Source organism: Suricata suricatta, chromosome 11, assembly GCF_006229205.1.
Source record: "Suricata suricatta isolate VVHF042 chromosome 11, meerkat_22Aug2017_6uvM2_HiC, whole genome shotgun sequence".
In the NCBI taxonomy this organism is placed as follows: Eukaryota; Metazoa; Chordata; class Mammalia; order Carnivora; family Herpestidae; genus Suricata; species Suricata suricatta.
In genome coordinates this window covers 55,297,460-55,315,829 of record NC_043710.1, presented here as the reverse complement: position 1 = coordinate 55,315,829, position 18,370 = coordinate 55,297,460, and the positions used below count along the sequence as shown (strand labels likewise).

The window sequence follows — 18,370 nt, the reverse complement described above, 5'->3', positions numbered from 1 at the left end:
CACTTAATATGAAATCTACCTCCTAATCAGATTTTTAAGTTCAGTACAATATTATATATATGTACAATGATCTCTAGAACTTGTTCATCTTGCATAAGTAAAATTTTATGCCTGTTTTAATGATTTATTTCTGAAATAGACAGATTCTACATAGTTTCTGTTCTAAGTAATAAAGCACAAAGAGATCTAAGGGAAAAGTACACATACATATATAAATATATATAAACATATGTAGTAATGGGATGGTTACCTTTCTAACATGAAACCCATATCAGCATCCTCCTCCTGGGATCCTTGGCCTTTCTTCATTCTTTTTACTTCTCTCTGTTAGTCAGTGTTAGATAGACTGTTCTTTAACTTGTCCACTCTTTTCTTTCTTTATTCTAGTCTTTGCCTTTCTGAACTCTTATTCTTGATCTATTTTCTCCTGCTAGGGAAAGCAGCAGCCAGGCAACAGAACTTTGTATGTTTGGACCACCAAGGAAGCTGATTATTGTTACTTAGTACAGAGGAATACTTTTTTTTTTTTTTATCTAATTACTTTTAGGTGGGAAAACTCAAGTTCCTTATGGAAAATCATGATGTTGATGGGTCTTGACTACGTGTGGTATCAGTATAGGTGATAAACCACTATGTAGGAAAGAAGTCAGAATAATAGTTTACATCTACAGTATTTTATAAAATTGCTATTGGGGCAAATAAACAATGTTCTGGGTAGAGAGCATTCAAATACAAATATCTAAACTACAGCTCTCATTATTTTCTTGATGCTGATATATTTAGGTAAGTTATTGTTCAGTCTTGAATTGTGTGTTCCCACAGTTAAAAGTACTCAGTTCAGTTTTTTTTTTCTTTTACAAAGTAGACTTTCCTAACCCAGTGAATTAATTAACATTTAAACTAATGTGCAGCTATAAATTAAGATATGCGGGATAATTTTCTCTAACCTTTGGTTTCTTCTACAATTGTTGCGTTCTGCATTTCTATAAAGAAGATGAGTGAGAGGCAGCACTAATGTCTTATCTCTCTTTTATGAAAGTTTGAATTTGTTCCACATCAGTAAAATTTAAGTTGCTGGAATAGCTGATAATAATGTTTAGTTTCCCAACCATTCTTTCTGTTTTTCCTGCTGTTGGCTTATTTCTTGTGGCTGATCAACTTCTTTGCCATAGTAGCTCTGTTTGGAATAAAATTAACTGTAAAGAAGAGCAGGCAGGAACAGGCTATTTTGACCTTTATGAGTTCAGGGTATGAATGATGTTCCAGAATTAGGATAGTGCAGTGGAAGGAGGGGATTATTGTACATTTTATCATAAAGTCTTACTTTGTACAAATGCTATAAACATTTGTGTGTGTTGACTGTGAGATCTGAGAGTGCATATTTCTGTTTGTAGCCATTAAAATTAGTTTTGGCTATTTATAACAAACACAAAATAGCATTAGTAAGTGATATGAGAATTTTTTTCATGTAAAAGAACTTTAGAGGTAGAGTAGTCCAGGGCTATGTGGCAGCCCCATGGTCATCTGGGATGAAGATGCCTTCTAACTTTAATCAGATCTAATATATGACTTCCCTGTGGAGATTTTTTCATGGTTACTGAATGATTCCTGGAGTTCTGGATGTGGTATCCACATCCAGGCAGAAAGAAAGAGGAAAGGAAAAATGCCAAAGAGTGCACCTCTCAACTGAGTCAACCTGATTTAAAACTAAAAGAAGGCTGGAAAATGTAGTCTTTAAAATGGGAGAAGTATGGATTTAAATAAATGTTTGATTGTTTTAATAAGGAAGAAGGGTAAAATGGGATATTTGTGTAGAAAATTAGCTGCCTCTACCAGATTATTTGATTAATTGGGGTTCTACTAATGAGATTCCTTAAATATAGCCCGATACCATTCCTGTATATTTCTCAGGTTTTGCAAAATAATTCAAATTTTATAAACCCATTATCCCAGCCTATAACAGGACAGGATACACATTTTCAAACTAAATGTCATAGATGAAATTATATGTAGGAAGAGATGTACTTGAAATATGTAGTCACATAGTTTCGGATAAAGGAGAATGCTAATTGCTTGTGTGCTTGTTTGCTTTCTTAGTAACGGTGTATAATTGAAATTTACAAAGCACTGCTCAAAAAAAAAAAAAATAAATAAATAAGACCTAAGTAAGTAGAGAGACATCCAGGCAAAGGGATTGGAAGATTTTATGTTCAGATGTCAATACTAACTAATCAAAGGAGTGTACAGACTCAGTCTAATCCCTATCAGATTTCTACTTCCATTTGTGTAGAAATGAGTCAATTCTAATTTGCAAAAGCCAAAATAGTCTTGAAAAAGAAAAATAATAATTGGAGGACTCATACTCTGTTTTCAAAAAATTTTTAATGTTTATTTTATTTTTGAGAGAGAGAGAGAGAGACAGAATAGAAGCAGGGTAGGGGCAGAGACAGAGGGAGACACAGAATCCATAGCAGGCTCACAAGCCATGAGATCATGGCCTGAGCTGATGTTGGTGCTTAACTGACTGAGCCACCCACACGCCCCCCCAATTTCAAAATTTACTACAAAGCTATAGTAATTAAAACAAAGACATATAGACCAATGGAATAGAATAGAGAGTTCATGAATAAATAACTGATTTTCAATTAAAGCACCAGGCCCAACCTATAGAATGGGAGGAAATATTTGAAAATTACATGTCTGATACATTTAGAATATGTAAAGAACTCCTATAAGTCAATAATAAAATGACACACTGAATTTAAAAATGGACAAGGGACTTGAATACAATGTCTTCAGAGAGGATGTACAAATGACCAGTAAGCACATGAAAAGATTTTCAACATTATTAATCATTAGAGAACTGTTAATCAAAACCCCAAAAAGATTATACTTCCTACCATCTAGGTTGAGTATTATACATTAAAAAAGAAAGTAACAGATGCTGGTAAGGATGTGGAAACACTGGAACCATCATACATTGCTATTGGAAATTTAAAATTATACGCCTGCTGTGGGAAGACAGTATGGCATTTCCTCACAGAGTTTAAATAGAATTATATGGCTCAGCAATTCTACTGTTAAGTATATACTGAGGAATAACTCACAGTAGCCAAAGGATGGAAATAACCCGTGTTTAACAGTAGATGAATGGATAAGGAAATTTTGGTATATCCATAGATTATAAAAAGTTATTGCTTAATGGGCACAGAGTTTCTGTTTGGGGTTTTAAAAAAAGTGTTAAAAATATTATTGACAGTTGTACATCATTGTGGATGTAATCAGTGCCATGGAATTGTACACTTAACATGGTCAAAATGTCACATTGAAAAAGAATTTTTTTTTTACATTTTATTTATTTTTGAGAGACGGAGACAGAGCGTGAACAGGGGAGGGGCAGAGAGCGAAGGAGACACAGAATCTGAAGCAGGCTCCAGGCTCTGAACTAGCGGTCAGCACAGAGCCCAACGCAGGGCTTGAACCCATGAACTGTAAGATCATGACCTGAGCCAAAGTCGGACACTCAACCGACTGTGCCACCCAGGAACCTCCAAAATGTCACATTTAAGACATATATTTTACCACAATTTAAAAGTAAACTCTGTCTTAAAAAATATATGAGTGTCAGGGGGACCTGGGCGGCCCAATCAATTAAGTGTCCTACTTTGGCTCACAGTTTGTGGGCTTGAGTCCTACATCAGACTCTGTTCTAACAGTGCAGAGTCTGCTTGGGATTCTCTCTCTCTCTCTCTCTCTCTCTCTCTCTCTCTCTCTCTCTGCCCCCCCATTCATGTTTTCTCTCTATCTCAAAATATATAAACAAACTTAAATTATATATATGTGTATATGTGTATTATTATGTATATAATTATATATAAACATAATTTTAAGTTTACTTATACTTTATATATTTGTATTATTTATTTATATAATATATAGTTATAGATTTTATATATTTTTTGATATATATGTATATGTATGTATATAAAATCAGTGTCAATGTAGGTTTACCACCTGTAACAAAGTTACCACTTTGGTGGGGGATATTTATAATAGGGCGTGTTATGCATATGTGGGGGGTCAGAGGATATATGGGAAATCTCTATACCTTTCAGTTTTGCTATGAACCAAAACTACTCCCAAGAAATAGTATTTTAAAAAATGGTTAAGACAATTAATTTTGTTATATGTATTTGTTATATATATTTACGTTATGTGTTAAATTGTATTACCACAATTTAAAAATTTGTGTATGTAAGTATATATAAATAAAAGTAAGTATAAATATATATGAATCCTTATATATTGGGAAAAGCTGGGCTTTTACTCCCAGCTCCACAGCAGAAGCTTTGTTCCTCTAGACAAGTGTTTTTACTTGTCTGAACCCCAGTATTACTAACTCTAAAATGACTAATATAGGGATGACAATAGCTACCCTTGCAGAGATGCATGAGGATTAGAGATGATCACATAAAGGGCCTAAATGAATCCCTTAGTACATAGCATGTGCTCAATAGGTAGAAGCCATTATCACTGAAAATTTTGTTCATTTGTACTTGGCTATGATGAGTTTATGTGTTTATTCATTATTTCTTCTACAGTCATAATTATCATTTGGACCCTAAGCGGCTGACCACCATTAAACTATTATTTTTTAACTTTTTTGTTTTATTTTGTTTTACAGGCAACAATTGGTATTGACTTTTTATCAAAAACAATGTACTTGGAGGATCGAACAGTGAGTAATGTTTTCAGTGTGCAATTTTCTGCAGCGCTCCAGGATAGAAAACTGTGATCAAAGCTGTAATCAGTAATTGTCATCATGGGAAGTTCTTAGCAAAGTTGACAAAGTTAGTGTACAAGCTTTGAGAAAAACTTATTACAGAGTGGTAGTGCTTACCATTCTGACTTAATCCCCAAGTAAAACGCAAAAGGAAGAGAAGGCCAAATTATTTGGAAAGCCCTGAAGGCCCTAGGCTTGCTAAATAAAATTTGTCATCTTGATTTGGAAAAATGATAACAAATAGCATTGAGGTAATGAAAAGTTCTTTCATCAAGAAATTAGAGCTGCTAAATAAAGACTTTAGGTTTTACTCTTGAAGCATTCTGAAATATTTCATTTGAATATCACATCATTTGTGAATTTCAAGATTTTATCTGTCAGAATATGGTGTATACTGAAGTGACTGTGGATAGAAGTAATATGTATTTATTTGTTGGATTTAGACACCTGTCTTTTGGAATGCTCCCTTTAAGCATAGTATATCCAACCCATTGTCCCTGGAAGTGATTCCTATCAACTAAGCAGTGACTGTCTTAAATGCATTATTTCAGACCTAGACCCGAAAAAACATTATTGTGTCTCTAATGCTATTTCCTATAAGTGTGTGGGTTTTTCTTTCATGTTTTAATGTATAGCATGCCATTTCTTAAATTTTGAAAGCTTAGAAACTGCTTTATAATGGTACAATAATACTTGTTTACAGGCTTTTCTTCCTCAAATGTAGATGTGAAAAAGTAAGAAAATAAAAAAATTTTTATATAGAGTTGCAAAAAGATATTTCTCCTTTTTTGTTAGGTTATTTACAGTATTCTGGGAAGAAATGTGGGAGAAACAGAAGCACGGTCCAATTTCTGGACTCAATAGAAACGAGAGGCTTTCAGAGAAGCATTCACTCCTTCACTCTGATAGCCAGGGCTGCTTGTTGACATTTACCTTCATTTTTCCCGCTTATACTTACTGTCTGGACATCAGCAGAATCTACTTTTTGCTGTCTGGAAGGCATTAGATCCAAAGAGAGGTTATAGGGAGTGAAAAAGGGAGCTGTATTTCTGATTCTGTGAAATATTCCACCATTGCCATTTTTAAGTCATGTACCTTCAGACAAGCAAGTTTTTAATAATATTCTCTTTTGAAGAAGGAAAAGAGTTTTGTGTTTTCATTCTTCACATCCCTGCAACCTTTTGCATGAGTCTACTTTTTACCTCCTTCCCACCTCCCCCCTTTTAAAAACATTATTTCTTTTTTCTTTTTAGTATGAGTTTGGTTTTTTTTTTTTTTATTTATTTTTTCCCATCCCACAGATCAGGCTGCAGCTGTGGGATACTGCGGGTCAGGAACGTTTCCGTAGCCTCATTCCCAGTTACATCCGTGATTCTGCTGCAGCCGTAGTAGTTTACGATATCACAAGTAGGTATTTTGCAACGGGTTGACCTTTCTTATTTTTCTTGCTTGTTTGACTGATTTTGTTGTTAGGTACGATTGCAATTATGGGACACAGCAGGTCAAGAACGGTTCAGGAGCTTGATTCCTAGCTACATTCGTGACTCCACTGTTGCAGTTGTTGTTTATGATATCACAAGTGAGTGGGGGGAATTATGCATTTCTAATCTTCTTTCAACCTTTAGCTTAGCTGCATGCATGTTCTTGTCTTGTGCTTGTTTTCTATACTAGCATGTGAAAATGAGTTTTGTCATAGCAAATCTTATAGACCAGCTAGGTCAGAAATACTTGCTTTGATTTATGTACCAATATGCTTTACTTCCACTGTGCCAGTTTATTTTGCCATGGAAATTTTCCTTCAGATCTAATCATGAATTCTCTCCAAGGCTTTCTTAGTATCCTGTTATCCCTAAGTCACACCATAATTATGATTAGAAGAATGTCTCCTTTTTCATTTAACTTGATTTCAGATTTCTCTAAAATAAAATAATTTGCATTTAAGCCTCTTGCCAAAATTTTCAAATTCTCCAGGGCTTTGTGTTGAGGCTATTAAAAGCTTCTGCTAGCCAACTTTTCTCTGCTTTCCATTTCCAGCCATCCTCTCTCTATAGAGGAAGGCAGAGAAAACATGTAATATGCAGTTTTCTATTAATCATTTTCATTTGAATCACATCTGGATTCTGTGACTGACTGACTTTGTTGCTAACAAATTACACTTTAATTTCTCTCTAAGAAAAATTTTAAATAGGAGACTAAAACAAGTGATGATCTTCCTTTTTCTTTTCCCTAAAGACTGAATAATGTCTTTGGCATTTTAAGTGCCTGAAAATTTTCCACAGAACATGGTGACTGACAGGGAAGTATTCTCTGATTAAAATTGTCTTTGTAAATTGGTTTAATATATGAATCTGGCAATATTAAGCCATCATTCCATATAGTGGTCCATAATTTATAGGAAAGCCAGAATAGTGTCACATCTTAGACTTATTTCAAAAAGAGTGTTACATATACAAACTATTGATTTTAGTTAGTGATACTCTTACTATACATTTTCCCATATCTGTTAGAAGTCATATCTACTTAATAATTGCAGTGACAGAATTATAAGTTATAAGTTTGCATTCAGAAACCTTTTGGGGGTGGAGTAGTTGCCATATGCAATCTTTCTTTTCTTGAAGCTTTACTTTGGGTTGCTACTTGTTTAAAACAATGTATGTTCATTGTGCATTGACAAGTTTTGCAGCTTTAAAATGTTTGTGCTTACTTTAACCAAATCAAGTGAAACCTAGTGTTCTTTTCCTTAAAAATTGTGCACATGTGGTTAAAATATTAGTAAACTGTTTTCTGGAGCTGCTGTAAAAAGTATTGAAATATTCTGCTTAGAATCGGGTGCTAGGAAAGATGGGTTTTGATTCTGGTGCATTAAACTAATAAACTTCCAAGTTAAAGTGATCACAAACTAAATAAGCAGTGCAAACAGAGTGGTGTTAAAAGCTATCTAAAGCTTTACAAATTTTCTGGATGTGTTTGGGATTTATTGGCTGACATACTTTTGGAGATGCTTTCTTTGTCATGTTGGGTATGTGTAAGTAATCAAAAAAACATTGTGGCAATGTGACACCATATTATCTGCCGTAGCTGTCCTTAAATTTTAAAAAGCTTTTTTTTTTTTTTAAATTACCTATGGGACATTGCATTCATTTGGTCATGTTCAAAAATTTTATACTATAAAAGGAACCTTGAGGACTTTATTTTTGTGATTTGTCACTGACAGTTGTACTCAGATAAAATGGAGTTATATTGCAGGCACATTAAAAGTGGGTCCTAATGTGCCACCCCCTCAACTTCCAGGGTTTGTTTTTGTTTGTTTTTGTTTTTTAGTTTATCACTTGGGGAGGCTTTGCAGTAACACTAATCTCTCTGTCCACCCTTCTATACCAGATGTTAACTCATTCCAGCAAACTACAAAATGGATTGATGATGTCAGAACAGAAAGAGGAAGTGATGTTATCATCATGCTAGTAGGAAATAAAACAGATCTTGCTGACAAGAGGTATAGAGTGATTTTGCATATGTATCGAATGCTTTATTTCTTCCTTAAACAATCTGTTATCTTTTTTACTGAAGAACTGTTTTGAAAGGAGACATGTTTAAGTCTTAAGTTTATACCCCCCTTTTCTTCACTGTGAGAACCTGAAATATAAATGTAAACATTGAACATTTTCTTAAAAGAAGATTAGTTTTTTTGTTTTGTGTAAGCCCATGTGTAAATAGCTCTTGTGCAAGATTGTTTACACATGAAGCTGGTAACTATTTTGCATTTTTTAGGCCTCATAAACATGAGCAGTGTTCTATTAAAGGACCAAAATGATTGAAGAAACAAATCCTATCTTTAAAAATTATTCATTATGATTAAATGCCCACTCTTTTGGTAGACTTCTTATAAATATTCATTATAATTCAGTGGTGTAGTTTGTCTTTTCTTTTTTTTAAGTTGTATGGTTGAACCAGACTGTAGTTGAACTGAATAGCCTGATTGTGATACCGTAGTCAAATGAGCAAAGCCATATTCAAGTCACAGGATGCAAAATTATTAACATTCACTGTAGAGTCCATGGCTTGAATATCTGCCTGCAGCATCCTAAGTAATCTACTGGATATTCTTTCTGCTTTAAATAGTCTTGACCATTTTACTTAATAGTAGAAGCTTTTACTATTGCTGTTTGTTTATTCATGAGATGGATATTGAAATTCGGGTATTGAACTTGTACTATTAACTAAAATGTTGCAAAGAAATCCAGTATGTTCAAAGGCTTGTGAAAATGTTAAGTCCATTTCTTCCCATGGTACTTCATTTGGAACTGGTAGTACAGTGACAAAAAAGTTTTTCTTGATGTAAAAGTAAACTCAGTTTGATCATCTTTCCTTTATGAAAATAATTAGACATCAGTTGGCATCATAAATTTTTGCTGTTTTATTTATTTACACTATGGGAATTTGAAGATGTTATAGGTATATATTCTTCTAGTAGAGAGCCCCTGGTACTTTTAGTTTCTTTTTTAATGTTTATTTTGAGAGAGAGCATGTGCATGCAGGGTGGGGGCAGAGAGAGACAGAGAGAGAGAGAAAGGGGGAGAGAATACCAAGCAGTCTCTGCTCTGTCAGTATGGAGCCCGATTTAGGGCTCCATCCCATGAACTGTTGAGATCATGACCAGAGCTGAAATCAAGAATTGGATGCTTAACTCACTGAGCTACCCAGGTACCCCCCCTAATACTTTCATTTTTATATAGAAAAATTATATATTTGAATTGTTAGGTAGAATTAGGAAAAAGCATGAGTATATCATCTATTCCTTTATTATGTAATATTTCAGTTGAGTACACAAATGCTAGAAACTTAAATTATACTTTTTTCTTCAAGGTAATATTTGTCCATTGGTTTGGAATTACTACCTTTCTCAGCAGTTTTTGCCAGATTATCACCCTTCAGTTATTAACATTTTATAAAAATTAAAGCCTTGTTCATCCCACTAAATTAATTTTAAAGTGAGTAAAAGATTTAAATGTTTTTTTTTAAAAGAATTAGAAGAAAAATCTTTTGGTAGTGAATGGGTGACTTCATGACATGGGAAACAGCTGGGTGACTCAGTTGGCCAAGCGTCTGACTTTGGCTCAGGTCATGATCTCACCATTCGTGAGTTTGAGCCCTGGGTTGGTCTCTGTACTGACAGCTCAGAGCCTGGAGCCTGCTTTGGATTCTGTCTCCCTCTCTTTGTTCCTCTCCCACTCTCATTCTGTCTTTCTCTGTCTCTCAAAAACAAACAATAAAAAATAGCCTTTTTAATAAAAATTTTTTTAGAAAAAACATCATGGTAATTAACTCTAAAGCCATAAAGACAAGGATTGGTTAAGTCTGAATATTATTAATATAAACATTATAATCACCTATTAGATCAGCTATTATTCAGAAGATTGAAAATAGACAGTATTGACAAGCATTTAATAAACAAGAACTCTTCATATACTGAAAATGTAACTAATATATTAAGATGAAGCAATTTAAAAGTATCAGAATTTAAAATACTCATGGACTCAAACCCACCTCCAGCAATTGCACAGATACACCTGCAAAAATGTGCAGGGAAAAATGAACATAAAAAAATGTTTGTTTCAACATTATTTGTAATATTAAAAAAATTAAAATCAATCTAAATGTCCGTCAGTAGTAGTAGCATTTTATAAATCAAGTACTTGTAGCTACTAAAAAGAATGAGAGGAAGTTATTCATGTCTAACACATGAAGCTTAAAAAATGACTTAATCATTGTGTATAGCATGATATTTTTGTGTTAAAAAATGGTATATGTAAATATTTACATATATTTTATTCTTTTAGAGTAAATCTGCATAAGCATACATGGACCTTAACTGTCTCTACATCTTTGAGAAGGGAGTAGGATTTGGAGGATTTTAATGCCAATGATTGGCCTTTTTAAAAGTTACTTTGGGGGGCGCCTGGGTGGCTCAGTCGGTTAAGGCTCCGACTTCAGCTCAGGTCAGATCTCACGTTTGCGGGTTCGAGCCCCGTGTCAGGCTCTGTGGACAGCTAGCTCAGCCTGGAGCCTGCTTCTGGTTCTGTGTCTCCTTCTCTCTCTGCCCCTGCCCCTCTCATGTTCTGTCTCTCTCTGTATCAAAAATAAATAAAACATTAAAAAATTAAAAAAAAAGAATTTCTTTAAAAGTTACTTTGGTAATCAGGAGAAAAAGTTGTAATAAAAGTGATTCAAAGTTAAATGTCTTTATCACATTGAGAATTACACTTGTTATATGTAAAAACTTGGAGGAAAGACCAGAGTATATCTGTTTTAGTGTTTCAAAATAAGCCCCATGATGCTCAATACTTTTTGTCCCCTGTAGCTCAGTGATTCCCAGATGTTTCAGATTTGAGAATCAGTAGGTAAATATGGATTATTAGATTCTCTTTTAAGATTCTGGCTATAAAGGATCATGGTCAACTTTTTAAATTTTGGTTTTTTTGGTTTTTTTTTTACTTTTATTTAAATATTAGTTAACATACTGTGCAGTAATAGTTTCAGGAGTTAAATTTTGGGGTTTTAGATTTTACTTGTAGATGCTGTGATTCAATTAGTTTAGAATGGGACCCTTAAATCTATATTTTAATGAAGCTTCCTAGCTGATTCCAACAAAATCAAACCACACTTGGGACCATTGCTGTAGCTAACCTTCAACCATTTGATTGGGGTGACTCCTACTTCTAAACCTAGGAAGAATTTCTCTCTGGAATCCTTTACATGTTGGATAGTCATTCACTTATAATAATCATTCATTCAGAGGTATTTATTGAGTACCACTTTTGTTTCAGAAGATGCTACTCTAGGGTAGAATAGTAAACAAAAAAAAACAGTCTTCAAGAAACTTTTATTTCAGAAAATGAACCAGGCAAATAAATACATATAAAACAAAACAAAACAATGCATAATATGTTTGATAATGATAACATGCTAAGAGTAAAAAATAAAGCAGGGGAAGGAAATATGAAATGTCAAGTGTGAGTTTAAAATATTAAATGGGATAGCATGTTTATTGAGAAAATGGCTGGTGACTTTTGATTAAATATGCTAAGAAAGCAAAGGAATCAACTATATAGATATTTTGAGGAAGAAAATGTTCTAGTCTGAGGTCCCAGAAAATGCAAAATCCCTGAGTTGGGAATACATTTAGTTTATTTGAAGACCACAAGGAATCCTGTATAGCTGGTGAGAATGATGGAAAAGTGTAGTAGTCAATGAGGTTAAAAAATATATATTTTTTGGAAAAGATAATAAAGGCCAGGTCAAATAGGGCAACGTAAAGACTGAATAAGGTTAGAGCGTTCAAGCAGAAGAGTAACTTTTCATAAATCACTGTTTGCTCTGTGGAAAATATGTAAGAGTGGAAGTGAGGAGGGTAATCCAGACTGTAATCAAAGCAAGAAATGATGATGACTTGGACCAGTATAATGGTAGCATGTGTAGTGATCAGTGGTCAAATTCAGATACATTTTGAAGATAGAACTGCTAAAGATACACTTGCGCAAAGGACAGAATACATAATGGTGGATAGAGTATGGGTTATGGGAGAAGGAGGAGTCAAGAAGGATGCCTAGATTCCTGGCCTGAGTAACTTCATTAACTGAGATAGGGAGAGACTTCATAAAGAGGTGGAATACTATGACTTCAGTTTTGGTCATTTTAAATTTAGAATTGTGGGGCACCTGGGTGGCTCAGTTGGTTCATTATCCGGGTTTGGCCCAGGTCATGATCTCACAGTTTGTGGGTTTGAGCCCCACATTGGGCTCTGTGCTAACAGCTAGCTTAGAGCCTGGAGCCTGCTTCAGGTTCTATATCTCCTTCTCTCTCTGGCCCTCTCCTGCTCGTGCTCTCTCTGTCTCTCAAAGTAAATAAATAAAAAACAAAACAAAAAATTTTTTTAAGTTTAGAATTGCTGTTAGATACCCTAATATGTAATTAGATGTTAGGTAGGCAATTGGATATGTGAGTCTGGAGTTAGAGCAGCAGTCTAGGCTAAATAAATAAATTTGGGATTAATCAGCATGTAGATAGTATTTAAACCACAAGACTGCATGGCATCACCCTGGAAGTAATTGTAAATAGGAAAGAGCTCCAAAGAGTAAATTTTAGAACATCTGCTAGAATTATTTTAAAGAAATTCACATTATTGGGATGCCTATGTGACTCAGTTGGTTAAGCATCTGACTCTTGATTTCGGCTCAGGTCATGAGCTCATGAGCCCTATGTCAGGCTCTGCACTGACAGCACAGAGTCTGCTTGGGATTCTTTCTCCACCCCTGTCTCTCTCAAAATAAACATTTAAAAAAACCACACTGTTGATATATTATCTGCAAAGGTCTGCAAATTGTCAACTTATTCTCCAATTTGTGTTTTGTTTTAATTTATATACCCCCCCCCACACAAATACATAGAAATGAGAGGGTAAAACAAGCAGATGTCATAAAACATTAACAGGTGGATTATGGATTATTATATAATACAATTTCCGTGCTGTTGTTCTTTTTGCTTAAAATACTCATTTTCTTCTTTTTCTGACTTTACTGGAGAGTAGAGAATTTCTAGCATAATATCTTGTAGACTAGAAGAGAGTGGAATCTAGTACAAAGGTGTAAGTTTGGGGAGTAAGAACAGTTTCCTCCATAGTAGCAGGACTAGAAGTAGAATATTAGGGCACACACACATAGATTGGTGGATAGATGTGGTGAGAGCATGAGGAAATTTTCTTGTGTCGCTTTGGTTTTCTGTGTTGTAGGAAGCTGAGTTTGTCAGCTGATATTTTAGATCCACCTTATTAGAATATTCGTATATTTATTAAACACCTGTGTGCCAGGTAGGCACTAGGAACACCAAGATAAATGACATAATCTTGTACTTAACTTAAAGAGCATATTACAATTTGAGACACAATGCTAATTATAATTTATCACCTAATGCCCTATGAAATGTATCAAGAAAATTTAACATGCATGTTTTTTGACTCCATTTATAGGAATCCACAAAATCTAAAGAAAAGGTCCATAGTGCATAAATATTATATGCACAAAGATATTTATAGCAACATTTTTCACACTAGTATAAAATCTGGAAAAAAACTTCTGTTTTTAATAGTTTGAAAGTGGTTACATAAATTATAGTAGCAAATTGACAAATTGGTCATAAAAATTATTATACATAAAGTGCCTAATCCTGAGACTAAATGTTTATGATCTAATATTAAGACAAAAGAGCAGGCTATTAAGTTTTTAAAAACAAAAATATTATAGGATGAGCTCAGTCAAGTAAAAGCAAATCATCAAAAAATGCCTTTTTAAAAAATTGTAGGTATAACATACACACAAAGTACACAAATTTTAAGTATACTGCAACTTGATGAATCTTCAAGCTATTCTTACCTGTATAACCAGCACCCATATCAAGAAAAGTTGTTTTCATAGGCACCTGGGTGGCTCAGTCGGTTAAGGGTCCAACTCTTGGTTTTGGCACCATGACCTTGCAGTTTGTGGGTTCGAGCCCCACATCGGGCTCTGTGATGATGTCATGGAGTCTGCTTGTGATTCTCTGTCTCAGTCTCTTTCCTTCCCCCACTCGTGCCATCTCTGACTCTCTCAAAATAAGTAAATAAACTTAAAAAAAGAAAAGTTATTTTCAGAATTTTGTTTATACCCTTTATAATACCATCTTGTAAAAAAGAAGAATTTGTTTATCTTTTGAATTTGTTTTACAGGCAAGTATCAATCGAGGAGGGAGAGAGGAAAGCCAAAGAGCTGAATGTTATGTTTATTGAAACAAGTGCAAAAGCAGGATACAATGTAAAACAGGTGAGTGTCCTTGGAGTAAGGATTGAGATTATCAAACTGAAAAGATATTAAATAATTGTGGGAGTATTCTCTAGTGTAAGATTTTCTTTTGGTTGGTAACAGCAAGCCTCATGAACTAGTAACATTTAAAACAGTGCAAAAAATATGTGACATGGTTTTTGGAAACAGAGAAAAGGCTTGCCAAACTTTTCAGATTGTGCACAGGACAACTATTTTATTATGATTGCAAGGTTGTAAACTTAACCATACCTTCCCTGCATCCCTACTGCATTGTTTTAAGTCAAGGTAAATTTATTTTAAATTTTAGAGTATAATGACAAAAGAAAGTAAGTGTTTACTGTGAGAATGGTATTTTGCTTGTAGTTGTGAAAGTATATTCTGGTTACTTTATCCTTAATAATTTGCTGTTGTAAGGGCGTTTATAACAGCATTGTTTTGGGAGAGCAGAAAAATATGAAGAGATCTCACATTATCAGACTTTTATAAAAGATGGAGTAGCCAAAAATTGAACTGCTTAATTTTCTAGGGCTGCATATCATATAGAGTAGTGGTCCCAGATTTGTAGGACTTTCAAACCAATAAATTGTTTTTTTATTTCTAGGTGATCAATAGAAAGTTAAAATAAAATCCTATAAACTGAATATGTTGAACTTTAAGAAAAATTTTATATATTGTTTTCATTTTGGGCACTTTCTTTCCCATCTCTCCTTATCTTGAGATATATGTAAGTAATTATGAACTGTCATTAATTCCTTCCTTGTAGCATACTGTTCCATGGCTCTAAATCTTTGTTCATGGTGTTCTCTTTGCTTAGAATATTCAGTTTCATTCCTGACTGATAACATATTCATCCTTTTTTTAAGTTCAGTTTAGATGTCAGCTCTTCACACTTTTTTCTGACATTCTCTACCATACCATACCATACTTAACTATAGGCTATTCTATTTAGCAGTAAATGATATAGTTTTCTGTGGTTTCTCAGCCCCCTGGCCTTTGTGAAACCACTGTCCTAGAAGTTACCACATTATATTGTAATATTTCTCCCATCAAAATTTTATACTCACAGAACCTACCAATGTCTGTGGAATTTAGAAAATGACAAATAGGGGCACCTAGGTGGCTCAATTGGTTAAGTGTCTGACTTCAGCTCAGGTCATGATCTCACAGTTCATGGATTTAAGCACTTTGTTGGGCTCTGTGCTGACAGCTCAGAACCTGGATTCTGTGTCTCCCTCTCTCTCTGCCCCTTCTCCGCTCATGCTCTGTCTGTTTCTCTCTCTCTCACAAATACATAAACACTAAAAAAATTATTTCAAAAAAAAGAAAACAATAAGTAAATGAACCCAGCAGACTACAGATAATTCAACATTTTGAGTAATATGGGGCACCTGGGTGGCTTAATCGGTTAAGTGTCCAACTTAGTGCAGGTCATGATCTCGTGGTTTGTGGGTTCGAGCCCTGCATCGGATTCTGTGCTGACAGCTTAGAGCCTGGAACCTGCTTCAGATTTTGGGACTCCTTCTGTCTCTGCCCCTCCCCCACTCACATGCTCGTGCTCCCTCTCCCTCTCTCTCAAAAATAAGTAAAACTTAAAAAAAACTATTGAGTAATAGAAGTAATTATTAGCACAATTACTATCATTTGTCACTGTTCTAGGAAGAAGTGGGTAGCCTCATCTAGCTTTCTTTATTATAGACATTTTGATAAGGATATGAGCTGGTTGCTTATACGTCAAAGTATGGCCTTTGGGGACATCTTTCAGGCTAGGTTAATGCCTAAAGGGATTGCTGTGGCCTTCTAGTCCTGACTCTGAGAAGTCTCAGAAGTTTGGAGGTCTAAAATCCTCAGCATACAGTGGTCACTAGTGATAGCTAGCATCTTAATGATATTTAATTGCTTCCAAGTTTTTCAAGTCCTGCATCGGGCTCTGTGTTGACAGCTAGCTCAGAGCCTGGAGCCTGCTTCAGATTCAGTGTCTCCCTCTCTCTCTGACCTTCCCCTGCTCACACTGTGTCTTTCTCTCTCTAAAAAATAAATAAAACATTAAAAAAATTTTTTTAATTGCTTCCAAGTTTAGATAGTTCTCAGGATGTTGAGAAAATGAGATATGTCATTCATTTGCTCACATAATTTTTTAATAGTTTTATTGAAGCATAATTTCCATACCACAATATTCATGAATAATTTAGGGGTTTCTTGCTTTTTTTTTCTTTTAATTTAAAAAATTTTATTTAAATCTAAGTTACTTAACATATAGGGTAATAATGATTTCAGGAGTAGAATTTGGTGATTCATCACTTACATAGAACACCCAATGCTCATCTCAAGAAGTGCCCTCCCTAAATGCCCATCACTCATTTAGCCCGTCTCCCCACCCAGCACCCCTCCAGCAACCCTGTTTGTTTTCTGTATTTCAGTCTCTTATGGTTTGCCTCCCTCTCTTTTTTTATGTTATTTTTCCTTCCCTTCCCCTATGTTCATCTATTTCTTAAATTCTACATATGCGTGAAATCATATGATATTTATCCTTCTCTGACTGACTGACTTAGCATAATACATTCTAGTTCCATCCATATTGTTGCAAATGGCAAGATTTCATTCTTTTTGATCATTGAGTAATATTCCTCTGTGTGTGTGTGTGTGTGTGTGTGTGTGTGTGTGTGTGTGTGTGTGTATACATCTTCTTTATCCATTTATCAATTGATGGAAATTTGGGCTCTTTGCATAATTTGGCTGTTGTTGATAGTGCTGCTATGAATATTGGGGTGCATGTGTCCCTTCAAATCAAGCATTGTTGTATCCTTTGAATAAATACCCAGTAGTACAGTTGCTGGATTGTAGGGTAGTTAATTTTAGCCATTCTAATGGGTGTGAAGTGGTATCTCATTGTGGTTTTGATTTGTATTTCCTTGATGATGAGTGATGTTGAGCATCCAAGGGGGTTTTTAGGGAATTTATAGCATTGTACAACCATTACTGCAATTTGATTTTAATACTTTTTGAGCATTTGGCACATAATTTTTTCTAAAAGCCTGACCCATACAGACACTAGATATTGCTAGCCAGTGATAATGGAGAATTTTTTTACAAAACAATCTTTTTTTTTAATGTTTATTTTTGAGACAGAGAGAGACAGAGTGAGAAGGGGAGGGGCAGAGAGAGAGGCAGACACAGAATCCAAAGCAGACTCCAGGCTCCAAGCTGTGAGCACAGAGCCTGATGCAGGGCTTGAACCCATGAACCATGAGATCATGACCTGAGCTGAAGTTGGACACTTAATGGACTGAGCCACTCAGGTGCCCCTTTACAAAACAATCTTACCTTCAATTAAAAACCTATTTGCTACATTATTACTTCTCCTTATTTATTTTATTTTATGTTTATGTTTATTTATTTACTTTGAGAGAGAGAGAGAGAGAGCACACAAGCATGAACAGGGAAGGGGCAGAGAGAGAGGGAGAGAAAGAATCCCAAGCGGGCTCCATGCTGTCAGTACAGAGCCTGACGCAGTGCTCAACCCCACAAGCTGCAAGATCATAACCTGAGCAGAAATCAGGAGTCAGATGCTCAACTGACTGAGCCTCTCAGATGCCCTTATTTCTCCTTATTTAGATCTATCTGAATATGTGATTTTGCTGAAGTGCCTAATTCTACTGGGACTTGATTTTATTATCTTTTAAATACAAATATGATTAAAATTAGTTTTCAAATTTTGAAAGAGAGCTAGCCGTCTTTA

At 34.8% G+C, this 18,370-nt stretch overlaps 1 protein-coding gene across 2 annotated transcripts in view; it reads left to right on the top strand.

Moving 5' to 3' along the window:
* RAB6A (RAB6A, member RAS oncogene family) overlaps positions 1-18,370 on the top strand; it is a 78,065-nt gene that overhangs the window by 43,171 nt on the left and 16,524 nt on the right. The window contains exons 3-6 of one of the 2 annotated variants that reach the window (XM_029957064.1): positions 4,685-4,738; positions 6,085-6,190; positions 8,165-8,276; positions 14,541-14,634. In XM_029957064.1, coding sequence (XP_029812924.1) covers positions 4,685-4,738; positions 6,085-6,190; positions 8,165-8,276; positions 14,541-14,634 — 366 coding nt within the window. Of the gene's footprint in view, positions 1-4,684; positions 4,739-6,084; positions 6,191-6,256; positions 6,363-8,164; positions 8,277-14,540; positions 14,635-18,370 lie in introns of both variants that reach the window. The other variant, XM_029957063.1, reaches the window with a different exon arrangement.